This window comes from Phoenix dactylifera, chromosome 11 (genome assembly GCF_051530095.1).
Source record: "Phoenix dactylifera cultivar Ajwa chromosome 11, Ajwa_hap1_PhDact_Kaust_v1.1, whole genome shotgun sequence".
NCBI lineage: Eukaryota > Viridiplantae > Streptophyta > Magnoliopsida > Arecales > Arecaceae > Phoenix > Phoenix dactylifera.
Window position 1 is genome coordinate 23,611,456 of NC_143200.1, and position 13,057 is coordinate 23,624,512.

The 13,057-nt window shown below is 37.1% G+C and overlaps 1 protein-coding gene across 2 annotated transcripts; it reads left to right on the plus strand.

The window, feature by feature from the left end:
- Positions 1-396: 396 nt before the first annotated feature.
- LOC120111328 (uncharacterized) lies at positions 397-12,703 on the plus strand. 2 transcript variants are annotated; one of them, XR_005512504.3, is made up of 18 exons: positions 397-967; positions 1,812-2,024; positions 2,340-2,398; positions 2,558-2,695; positions 4,786-4,860; positions 4,973-5,056; positions 5,171-5,232; positions 5,406-5,475; positions 8,698-8,773; positions 8,864-8,994; positions 9,751-9,810; positions 11,384-11,458; positions 11,537-11,641; positions 11,716-11,811; positions 11,902-11,982; positions 12,081-12,182; positions 12,257-12,401; positions 12,491-12,703. XR_005512504.3 is itself a non-coding variant. In XM_039128134.3 (17 exons), exons 1-17 carry the CDS (start codon positions 625-627, stop codon positions 12,323-12,325), a joined length of 1,839 nt encoding a protein of 612 aa, XP_038984062.3. In that variant the 5' UTR covers positions 397-624; the 3' UTR covers positions 12,326-12,703. The 2 variants fall into 2 exon arrangements, 1 of the variants encoding a protein (XP_038984062.3); XM_039128134.3 differs by having other exon boundaries at positions 12,257-12,703.
- Positions 12,704-13,057: the final 354 nt, after the last annotated feature.

Below are 13,057 nucleotides of genomic sequence, written 5' to 3' on the forward strand. Positions count from 1 at the left end.
TATTGCTTTTGTTTTTTAAGCAAATCGAGTTTGAGCTTAGATATGAAAACTTGATCACTCTTAAGTTGAATTTCGAGCTAAAATATTTTGAATCGAGTTGAGCTTGAGTCTCTAGCTACTCGACCCAGCTCAGCTCGGTTCCATTACACCCTTACATTAGAAGATGCGACAAGCTTAGATGTTCAACCGCCAATCGTGTTTGTCGAATGCTTCACAACCAAATAGAAAAAGGTTCATCCCTAAAATGCATTGTTTGGCATTATGCCTCGATGCTCATAAGCGGAGTTGAAACCAAGACTGGTCCTAAATTTTGAGCTTGTCAGCGGAGCAGGCGAGCCTGATTCGAGCTTGGTTGGGTTTGCGGGGTTAAGCCAACTGGACTGGCATCCCCGTATCAGTTGATCCGACCAGAATAGAGCCCGAAACCAGGCCTCGGTCCGACCTGATCCATTCCCCGCCGTAATTGTTTGATCTCTCCATCCTTCGCACTCGCCTCCGTTCTCTTTTCTTTCCTCTAACGCGAATCAGAGTCGACGGTAGACCCCAACAAAAGCCATATTAGAACCCTTCTACTCTCCTCCCCTGCCATTAGCCGTCAAGTTCAAGAATAGCGTCCTTTCTCCAATGGAACCCTCCGCCCTGTTCTCCTACTCCTTCAAACCGGATCTGCGCGCTGGAGCCTTCGCCCCGGCCTCTTACTCTCGCTCAGCTCACCAGCTCCAGGGACAGAAGCCTCTCTTCTTTCCCCTTCCGCACCCGTTTCCTGCCAGGATCAGGGGGCGACGCTTCGTGGCCCTTGTTCCGAGGGCCGCCTCTGAGGTGCTCGACGGTGGGCCGAGCCGAAGTGGAGGAGGAGGGCGGAGAGTCTACCGGCAGTCTCAGGCCGTGAGGGGTTTGCCCTCGGGGCCCGTGAAGGAGATTGCCTCCTTCGTTGCGCCGGCTGGAGCTTTTCTTGCTGTTACCTTCGGTATGCAATCCTTTTATCCTCCCAAGACCTTCCTTTCCCTGTCTTCCTTTTGCCCATCTTGCTGATATCATCTCCAAAAGCGGGGAGACCGCACGCAAAGTTCTTTATTAGCATAAAAATAGAAATATTATATCTAATAGCATCAGTTTTCTCTCCTTAGAAATCTGTGGTCAGTTTTGTTGGTGTTTCTTAAGTGGTTTTTAATATGTCTGAAACTCGGAAGAATCTGGAGTTTCTTCACTTGATGCCATTCTTAGTATCTATGATATAAGTGTGCGGTAGTTGAAAATGTTAATCCTCCAATCTTATTGTTTTTGATTCTTTCTTGCGAATCTTACATGCCATGATACCTCTCCTTATGATTTCTTATCTTCTCAGCCTCCTTCACCAAAGTGAATGGAGTTAGTACTCTAGAATATCCTTCAATTGTCAACTAGCAGTTTAGGGTTTCAAGGCAGGCTGCTTACTTGCTCAGAGTTGCCTTTGCTAGGAATGTATCACCCCATCATAAAGGATTTGTTTTGGATTGAGTGCCAGTTGCAAAACATTCTTAACTGTAGCACCATGCCTATATTCACAGAGTCAATCCTGTATACATGGGAGAAGGCTTGTTGGTTAAGGTTCATTCTATACTAGAATAATCATCTTGTTTGAAATCGTAATTTTTTCAAAGTTCTTCATTTTATGTGGTGTTTGGGCTAGCTGGTTTGGGAACAATTAAACTCATGTTGAACCACGCACACATGTGTGCATACACATACACCCATCATATTGTTTAAAATCAATCACCGTATATTTATGTAATAATCTGGACTGGCTACTGATTTGCTTATTCAGCTGACAGTCTTATGGAAGGTGGTTGAAAGAGTACTTGTGCCAAAACCGAAGTATCCAACTTCTGCGGAGACAGGATCCTCTTTACCTGGAATAAAGTGGTCATTCGCACCAGGAACTAATTTGCCATCAGGTAATAGTCTCAAAATTGAAAGGGAATCCAGACAGAGGCTCAATGAATTTGCCAAAGAATTGAGGTCATTTAGAAGTGTTGACATGTCAGGTGAGTTGCCTAGACTTGTGCTACTTATATCATAAATTATTGATTCATTGTGTACTACTTTTGTATGTTTCCAGTCAAGTTTATGCCATTTGATAGGATGATTCTTTTGGATTGATAGCATGACCTATTTGTGATGATTGTTTAGCTATTTTGCATGCTACATTGGTTAATAATAAAACTTACTCTATTTATGTTGAACCTAATTTCTCTGTCATCTTTGTATAATTTATTTCTCCTTCTCTACGGAAAGAAATTATTCATTTTCTTTTTCACAAAGAGATTAGTGGAGCTTTACCAAGTTCATGCTTTTGATAGGTCGTAACTTTGGGGATGATGGGCTATTCTTCCTTGCTGAAGGCTTAGGCTACAATCAGGTTGGATCTTCTGTTTCTTGGTTATAGCCTTAAATTTTGTTTGGCTATTGTAAGTTACATCTTATGAGCTTAAAGAATAGGGAAATATTTGAAAGTTATATGGATGCGCTGTTAAATGGCTTGTTTGTAACTTGTATGCATCATGCTACCTAATTTCAGAATGCAGAGGAAGTGAACTTTTCTGGCAATGGGATAACAGCAGTTGGATTAAAAGCTTTTGATGGTATTCTTCAAACAAATATTGTATTAAAAACTTTGAACCTTTCTGGAAATGCCATTGGTGATGAAGGAGCTAAGGTCATTTCTTGCTCAAATTTTACTACCTATCATTATTAATATGCATTTTGAAATATATACTAGCTTGCTGAATTGCATGAGGTTGTTCAAACAGTTTTCATCATCTTTTAAGGCTGTACTTTTTTATGGTTATCTCTGGTGTAGAACTTGTAAAGCTCCGCAGCTGTTATATATGATCTTTTAGTAATGGTTTTCAAGTTACCTTGTTAATGAAGCACTAAAAAGATGAACAACAATGAAATTTGGTGGAATAATTCAAACGAATCCATCCTTACAGTCTCTTATAGAACGAAGTTTCCTTAAAACAATTGAAACAAAAAATCAAGGTTTGCAAAACTGGTATCGTGACCCATATCGGTCAGGTATCGGATCCATATGGTACCATACTATATTGTATCAAAACACGGTCGCGTAATGTCGCCGATCAAGAGACGACGAGAGTGAACAAGTGGAAAGAGATAAGTAGGTGGAGAGAGAAGGGGAGGAAGGATTTAATAAAAAAAGGGAGGCGAATCGAGGAGAGGAGGTCATTGACCGAGGGCAGGAGGTCATCGATTAAGGGTTGGAGGTCGTCAATCGAGGTTGGAGCTCATTAATTTGGGATGGTCTTCGTCGGTCAGGGGTCAAAGGTCATTAATCAAGGTCGAGGCTCATCGATCAAGATCAAAGATCGTCAATATAGGGCCGAATGCCATTGATCAAGGTCAGAGCTGTCGGCGAGGTCTTCCATGGTGTTGTTGCCCGAAGAGGTGGGGGGAGAGAAAAGAGAGCACGCCCATGAGAGATTAAACATCAGGAGGGGATCAGGGTTTTATAAATAAGCCAGTTGCAACCTTGGTAAACCGGGTCAAAACCGTCCATAACTAGGTGGAATTGGTCAGTCCAACTCGATTTGGTCTGCTTCCAATCAGTTCTAACTCTGTTTCATTTATGGTGGCTGTACTGTCCTTGTTCCTGGCTGTTTTGGTTCAGTGGGCTCCCAATTACCTGGTTTGCGATGGTTCAACAGACCTTGCATAAGACTAATTAGGGAGATTTCAAATTTTGGAGACATCAGAAGATTATACATGGAATCCACTTGAGACCGTTAGTGAAATTGCTTGTAGAAAGGATTGCATCTGTCAAAGTATCGAGGAAAGGTGATACTATGTATAATCGAAGCCAACACTAGCTGCTGCTTGGTACAAGAGAACATGTTAGAGCTGCATCATGCTTGTCTTTAAAATATTTGTGCTAGAAGCTTGTATGATGGAGGTGGAAAGGGACTTGTTGACTAAAATCAAGTGGATACCAAGTTCTGGCGTCATCCTAAGCTTCCTTTAGATAATATAGAGAGAAATTTTTGATACTATTAGCTGGTGGGGTTATTGTCAAGCACGCCAAAAAGGAAATGGTTCCCTTGCAGGATTTATTTAGTGAGATGTGCGAGGAAACTTTTGAGCCTGCTAATGTATTCTTTGTGTGTCTCAGAAATGAGCTTTTAATTTACATTCTTGTTTGGCTATCTTGGCTGTGATATTTATTGTAAATACTTCATCATATTTCCTTCTCCTTTTTGAATATGATTTGCTTCTTCTTGAAGAATTAAATGATTTTGACTCCTTTGATTTAAATCTGTCATTATGTAAAAGATAAGCTATAGAACTGATGAGGCATTTTGACATTGTTGAATTGTTTGGTTTTTTATCATGCATTAAGGATTACCAATTTTTTGTCAATTCATTAATCAATCAGGAGAAACTTTAAAGTCTGTACTTTGACCAGCTCTTCCAACAGTTTATCTTTCAATTCTTATTTTTTACTTTTTTGCCCGTATATGTATTTTCCAGTTACAAACAATTGTACAGGAGTTGTAATATTTCTTGTAACTAAATTATCTATGTATCATTTTCTTCCGTTGTTGTTTGCTTAACTTATTAGTTACAAACTTACAATAGTTGCACAATGTATGATGTTACCCAACTTATCCATGATTTTTTGTTTTCAGAACTATGCCGTTAGCAATAGGTTATTTGCAGAAACTTTTGGTTTGTTGCTTGGCATCTGAGTAATAATTTTAATTACTGAGATTGATTGGATGATGTTTGCAGTGCCTTTCAGATATTTTAATGGGGAATGCAGGTATTCAAAAACTCCAGCTGAACAGTACTGGTCTAGGAGATGAGGTTACTTCGATTCAAGTTTTATAGTCATTCATCTTGATTAATGCTGCTTGTTGGTAAAATAGTGGTTAATGAATGGTGAAATTTTTATATGCTTGATACATTCTCTATGCAGGGAGCAAGGGCTATATCAGAGATGCTGAAAAAGAACTCAACCTTGCGTGTTTTAGAACTTAACAACAACATGATTGACTACACTGTAAGTCATTGTTGTCGGTCATCTTTTTTTTTCGAAGATTTTTACTATGACCATGTCTAGCTGCAAACACATGTTTTGTTCTTATATTCTCTTTTATTTGTGAAACTGGAATAGGGGTTTGCAAGTCTTGCTGGAGCACTCCTTGAAAACAATGCAATTCGGTCAATACATCTCAAGTTAGTGATGTTATACACATATTTCTTATTTCTCTTCATTTAGTGCTTGCTTTCTTGCATATCGGCATCATTGTTGATCAGACTTCAACATGTTTATGGTAGTTTTTTTTAAATGTTTCTGGTAGTTCATACCTGTGTTCATTTGTTAATGCTTGCATGTGACTTTTAACTAGCGGCAACTATGGCGGTCCACTTGGTGCAGCAAGTCTAGCTAAAGGTATTGAAGGGAACAAGTCTTTAAGGGTATACTTTTGTCTCAAACTTTATGCGTCTTTCTCACTTTTGTTTCAAACTTTATGCATCTTCCTTTTTTGCGAATTATTGGAAAATCCCATGTTAACTTCTAGATGAACTGCAAAGATGTAACCAAATTTCTTGAAATGCTTATCCAATTTATATCATCAACCGATAGGTAGTTCTGCAAACAGCGAATCCATCTTGAAGGAGGCAAGCAAATGACTTGGACAATATCTTAATATACATATTCAGTATAGATAATTCGTAAAACAGATCATATATAGCATGGTCAAGACTTGGTGGTTATAGTTTTCGTTATACTCATATAACTGAAATAATGTTTTTTTAATTCAGTGAATGCTGCAAAACTACTATCTACTTCATGCACAATGGACAAGTGAAATTATCTTTTTGGGTTTAGAGCTTTTCTCTTGGACATCTTTCCCTCAAGATGCATATCTTGCGCAAAAGCATACTCTTGTTCAAATTTCAACTTCACCATCCTCTTTTTACACAATATGACCTATATTGTTTGATTTGTTTCCTTTAGTTCTTAGAACCATGCATTCCAAACATTATCCTTTTATTTTTCTTCTGATAACACCTTTTAAATTCTATTTTACTTGTGTTTAAATGTGATGAATGACTCTAAATATTTGTAGTCAATTATTTTTGAAGTGTAATGAAATAGTAGTTCTGTAAATATGTGATGATTGATGATTCATATACAAGATAGGTATACACCCTAGATCAAATTCTGGTTTCAAGCCTAGATCTGGTTGTAGGGAGTAACATCGAATAGGTTGATTTATATTTAATAAATCCCTATTAAAATTTTGTTGGCGGTAAAGGTCTAGATAACTGATTTGTGGAAGAAGAAATGCAAGAAAGCTCCACCAAGGCCATCTTAAATTGTGAGGATACAATTGCAAGGAATTTGTGAGGAACTATCCCCTTTTTTTTCTGTATGCTTGCGTCAGATGACCTTAGATAGGAGTCACATATGATCGATTCAATGAAGGACCCTATATATGTAAGATAAGGATTGCTGGCTATGGCCTATGGGCATCTGTGATCTTCTACATGGTTGATGAGAATTCAGTGATAACTTTGAAATTCTATGGTTGATTTGGAAGTTTTCTCAGGGGCTTATTTGAATTACTAAGCAGGATTGAGGGAGCCTTTGCTGAAAGTTCAACCAATTGAAATATGCTTAGTGATCTGGTATTGTTACAAGAATTAGAAATGAACAAATAATATGTTAAACTCTTGTGCAGGCGCAGGTTTATAAACTGAGCTAGGCAAAAGTATGCGTTCTTTATCTCAGACTGTATCTAAAATTATTCTAATAGTTTACCCAAAGGAAGAATGCAAAAATGTGAGTGATGATATTGTACAGAATCTGAAGGTCGTCCTGTAAGTTTTTACAAGTCTAGAGGTTAAATTATTGATCAAGTTGGTAGGTGTTGATCCAAGGATTTCTAAATCTAATTCGGCTGTTTACTGGGTAATGCATAGTGATGGAATCCTGGAAGGGTCTTATCAAGATGTCCAGTAAAATACATGTGGTCTTATGTTTTTGATCAATTTAGAAAAGTTGAAGTTTGATATCCCATGATTTCAGAATCTTAATGTCAAATTTTCATCAAGTCACTGCCACCATTTCCTGCTTATTCAACATAAGTACCATCCACGTTATTTTTGTTCTTCTCCCTCTAAAATGTTGACTGGAATCTGATATTTAATCTTTACAAAGGCCTTTATGGATTTCTTTACACAAGTTGATGCCATTTTAATCAGTTTTTCATTATTGCATTCTTAGACGGTGTTCCTCATATTTCTAGCCTTGTTTCCATATGCATTCATATCCATATTATCAATTCATATCCATATATGCACTTAAGCCCTTTAGAAACACTTTTAAGCTTTAGTATCCACTAATGTTATCCATTAGGCATCTCGGGAATTCTGATTTGGGAAAAATGTTTCCTAAAGTCACAATTGCATGGAATTATCACATAATAATGTAGAGGAACCTTTGGTCAACTGTGTTGGTGCTTTACTTCCATTTCTGTTGGGTTATCTTTGGCTTTAAACTTTGGTTGGTGCTTCACTTTCATTTCTAATTCCTCTGTATTCCATATATTCTTTTTCAATTCTTCAGATCATTGTTTCGCATAATTTTCTGCCTTACCAATTTTTGCATTCAAACCTATTTCTATCTCATCAACTTAGGTGAAAAACCAATCACTGATTGTGGTATGAACATCACATATGGCTTTGAAAATCTCCTGGTTCTAAAGGTGAACTCACAAACAAGAGCGGCATGATCTTTGAAGCAGGATCAGAAGAGAGCAGTTTCCTACACACTGGATTATTAGGGATTTATAGAGAAGTTGGATAGATGTTATTTTACCAAGCTGAAGACCTAAACTTTAGCTGTCACTAGCTGCAGTTGTGTGATGGAATGAGATGAAAGTAAAAAAACATTGTCATATGCACTAGCTTGAGTAATATTTTGATGCCGCCTTCTAAATGATGGGAAGGAATGTCAACCAAAATATGATGAGGATTGCAAGCTTCGGGGGTTTCTTTCAAAAACTACTCCTCTTGGACCTTCTGCCACAGAAAGAGTCAAGATATTCAGTAGCCATTTAGATATGAAAGGAAAGACTGCTAGGAATCGACAAAGCTAATCTTGCAGCAGATGGGACAAGTCTTTCAAGCTACACTTTTTTAAATACCAATCAGTGACAGCACACCAGCATGTTTGCTATTAGAGGAAAAGGGAATGCTATCAATTAAGAAAATGCAGATGCTGCTCTGATAGGGATTATTTATTAAGTGATCATTTTGTGATCTTTTTTGTTTTTATAACTTTCTAGATTCATTGAATGATATGAGAGATTGTGAATGCTTGCCGAGAAAACCAAGGATGATCATATAGGGGTTTCTGTTCTTTAGAAGATATTATTTTTTACTTGGATTTTTTTTTTCTTCTTCATCTCCACTCAATTAAGGAGGAGATCCGCAATTTTATTAATTAGCTATAGGAGCATCGCCACAAACAATTTATTTGATCAATGCAAATTAGCCATTTCTGCAATGATTTACTTTAAGCTTGTTATTTCTTTTGGTTTGACAAGGAAATAGAATTTGCTCTTTTGTTTAATTGATGACTTACATCGCAGAACATATTTCATGGCTGAAAGTGTTTTTTGCTACCAGGAACTTCATTTGCATGGGAATGATATTGGGAATGAGGGCATACGTGCGTTGATGTCGGGTTTATCTGCCCATAGAGGTCTACCTTTTACATTTTTATGGGTCAAGATTAATTGATATTTTGAACCTCTTACTCTATAGGTCTCTCCTGACCTTCTTTGTTTTGCAGGAAAAATAACACTTTTAGATATTGGCAACAATGACATTGGTTCCAAAGGTGCTTTCCACGTTGCTGAGTTTATCAAGAAAACCAAATCCTTGCTATGGTTGAACCTTTATATGAATGACATTGGCGACGAGGTACTGTTTCATGAGTTGATTTAGTAACACCTTGTAAGAAAGCACTGATTATGTATAGCCTTAGGGATTGGATGCATTTCATTTTGAGGAAACTAATTTAACCAGTTCATTTTAGAAGTTAGTTGGTTCCTACTGGTGAAAGAGAACTGCTTCAATGTTTTTGTGTGTATTTTTTTTTGTAAGAATTTGATCAGTGATATTCCAAATGCCTCAATGTATATCAGCATACACCAATGAAAATGTTGGATGTTTAGTCCTTTAACTGGTAGGAACCAACGTAAAATGCTTCAGCCTTGAATCACTCCGCATTGTCATCGCAATCTACATCATCCAAAATGCCTAAACTCATGTTTTCAGTTGTTATTAGAACTTGTTACCTATACATCAAATGCTCACAAGATGTATGGTTTTTCCACTTACGATAAATCATTTATTTTGGGCTGGGGTTGGGAAAATTGTAGCACCAGGATTTTGGCCCACGTCTTTTAAGATGTACAACTTGATGAATGATGTTGATCTTTGGTTTGGATCACCTACTGTGCATTTGGACTTCTGTGTAAATAATGCTTAACGTATTAAAATAAGAGAACTGGTAACAAACTGTACATTTTCACTCTTTTTTGGTCGAAAAATTGTACCAAAAATCAACCTTCAAAGTCATGGGATGCTATATTGAGTTTATGTTTATTTGAAATATATGTTGGATATGAAAATTGTCTTTGTTATTTTGTGATGCATAACACATATCTTCAACAGGGAGCTGAAAGAATTGCAGATGCTTTGAAGCTGAACCGAACAATAACTACCGTAGATTTGGTAAGATTGGAAAGCCCCCTCCAATCAGTCTTGTGTTCCTTAGTATTCTCATAAACTTTTCATATCTTGGTAAAATGAATTGGTTTGCTTAGTATTACAGATTTCTGTATCAGCTGTTTGATCCATCTCAAATTGCTGATATATTATCCTTTCTTTTCTGTTCCACCTTTAAGCCGCCACAATCGTTACTGTGCTTCTCTACATCATTTTTCTGCAATTTGATCAAATCATACTCATGCACAGATGGTGTTCAAAAAATATTTTGGTTTTGTTTATATGGCGGTTTGTTAATTTCTCCAAATACTTCAAAAATTTTTTTGTAACTATTTTTATTTACCACATATTGTACTGATCAAACTTGAAAACTTCTACTTGACACATTGATAGTGCTTGAGGTGTTTTTTTTTTCTTTTTCCACAAAGCACTACTTTGAGGACCAGTACCAGATAGAACTTAAAGCACACTTATATTGCAAAATACCTCTAGTATATTTAAGCAATACAACTGTTTATGTACGGTCTTTTGTGCTTTCTTGTATCCTTGATCTCGGTGGCACCAATGTGGTTTATGGAGTGTCATGTTTCATGTTAATATACTTTAAAACAGAGGAGAGTATGGTGCCTACTATTTCTATTTCTAAAAGTGTCCTTTAGTTCTCTTAGCAAGTCCAAAAATAAAGTCTGATTTTGAAATGATTCATGATATGATTTGTGTTCATGCTTGGGTATTCCCCACAAGCTAAGCACTTTGCTTCATATGATTTTGGTGAGACATGGACAAGTGTTGACATCACTGACAAGTGAAGTGACATGAGACTCAGTTATTGTGGAAAAAAATCGACAGTAGTTGTCCAGTTTATGGTTCATGTCTCATGGTAAAGTTGAATAAAATTGGTAATTTGGTATAATACTTGTGTACTAGACAGTTTTGAAGCAGAGTTTGAGACATCTAGCCTTCTGAAAGTGAGCACGTGTTTTTGTTGATATAAAAACCAGTTGCATTTTTGATTTCCATAATGATGATTCTCCTATGTATTGGCATGTGCAAAGAACAAACTGAAATCAAATGTTATCCTGGAAGAAAGTTATGGAAAAATTTTAAGTTAGGGAAATGCTACATGCCCTTGTAGGTGAATAACACCTTCTGGATTGTACAGCATATTTGTCAAAATATTGTATCAGTCTCACATGGTTTTCTTGGTGGATCCATGCATCATAATTGTGAGGCACATGTCACCCATGTGTTATCAATCTTTATTTGCATATAGTTTTAGCATGACTCTTTATGAATGTGCACGTCTCAAGTCATCGTATAGTTCTGTGGGTGCTTGTGGGGGAGAGATTGGATGGGAAAACTCAGTTTACTTGTGTATCATATTTATTCCAATACTCAGTTTACTTGTATATCATGTTTATTCCCATTCTCAGTTTACTTGTTTATCATGTTTATTTCCGTATCTTCTTGTATTTCCGTTTTTTTCATGATTGTTCCTGTTAAAAAAATAGGAATTTAATTGGTATTCTTCAATTACATACGCACTTGTTTCTTTCTCTGAAGTTTTTCACATTTTCAGGGTGGTAACAACATTCATGCAAGTGGTGCGAGTGCGATAGCTAGTGTTCTGAAAGATAATTCAACCATCACAACAGTGAGCCATTATCATGTGGATGTTTTTGTACCTAAGCTCCTTATTTAATGGCCAAGTCTGATGTTATTATTTTCTCAGTTGGAATTAGGCTACAACCCAATAGGATCTGATGGGGCAAAGGCTCTATGTGAAGTTCTCAAGTTCCATGGGAAGATAGAGACACTAAAGCTTGGTTGGTGTCAGGTAACATGTGCTTTTAATGCTCTCTCATTTTATTGAAGTTTTTCTCCTACATTACTCCCTGGATTGTTTTGCAGATAGGACCAAAGGGTGCTGAGTATATTGCCGATTGTTTGAAGTACAATACCACACTATCTACTTTGGACCTGCGGGCAAATGGACTTGGAGATGATGTACTGATCAATGCTTTATACATGCATAAGTGACTGTGTTTATAAATTGTGTGCTTGTCTCATGGATTTTACTTTGTTTTCCTTCTATAGGGCGCAATATGCTTGGCTCGCAGCTTGAAGATTGTCAACGAAGCTCTGACATCACTTGATTTAGGTTTCAATGAGATAAGAGTATGTTAATTGGCTACCATGCTTTTGAAACTTGCAGCCAGGCTTGCTCACATTGCTAGCATCTCTACAATATGAAAATCTTCTGCATGTGGAAACAGGACAAAGGAGCATTTGCTCTCGCACAAGCACTCAAAGCAAATGAAGATCTTGCTGTCACATCCTTGAACCTTGCAAGCAATTTCCTTACCAAATACGGACAGGTTATAATTGTTTTTTTTCTCTAGCCTTGTGAATCTTTAGAACTTGTAGTCATGTAGTATATGAATCAACACAGGTTGCTTTGACGGAGGCTCAAGACCATGTTTATGAAATGAGCGAGAAGGAAATCAACATTTACTTTTAGCCTTCATTTACTTGGCACGCCCAATTTGACTGCCTCGTATTCTTTCTTCCTGTCCCACATGGATGCATGAACATATGTAAGGCTTACTGCATTACTAGTTTATATGGTTTCACTCCGAGTAAGTGCATCTGATGAGGTATTTATCAGTTCAATTAAATTCTTTAGAGAAGCAAGTGGGGGAGTTGGGCAGAGCATGCAGCATGATAGCTGAAGAAAATTTTGATTTGTTTAGTTTATATCAGCATCTGCCTCTAGACAGTGCCAATGCATGTGTACTATGTCTTTCTGAAATTTTAGTTTCATAATTTTGTAAAATTTACATATTTGGATTGTTTTAATAATTGATAATAAATCATTCTTTTGTAGTTTCTTACTTTATTGTGTGGGTTGTTCCTATTCTTGGGGTTGAATCTGCTTATAGAAAAGTTAATCTAATGGTGCTCATCCCTTAAGCTGCTTATAGAAAACTTATAGTTAAATCCTATTTAAAATTTGTATAAACTTTGTGGGCCTGGACTGTGTGGAGACTTCTTGTTTACTCTATGACTGGAATTCCAGGGATGCTTCTCTTCGTGTTTTAAACCGATCCGACGAATTGGTTTGAAATCACGACAACAGGTATCTGGGTCTCGTTGAAAGCCCGTTCATATTCTCTGTCTCGTACTTGAACTCATAAAGTCAGGCATGGGACAAAGGTTTATAAATCCATCACAGCAGATATCTGGGTCGATC

What these genes read in the sequence shown, in the direction of transcription:
- LOC120111328 (XM_039128134.3), top strand. Translation starts at nt 625, where the DNA reads ATGGAACCCTCCGCCCTGTTCTCCTACTCCTTCAAACCGGATCTGCGC. An exon ending in AAGGGAACAAGTCTTTAAGG is followed by an intron (nt 5,476 to 8,697) that starts GTATACTTTTGT and finishes TTTTGCTACCAG; the next exon opens with GAACTTCATTTGCATGGGAA. An exon ending in TAAAGCTTGGTTGGTGTCAG is followed by an intron (nt 11,642 to 11,715) that starts GTAACATGTGCT and finishes ATTGTTTTGCAG; the next exon opens with ATAGGACCAAAGGGTGCTGA.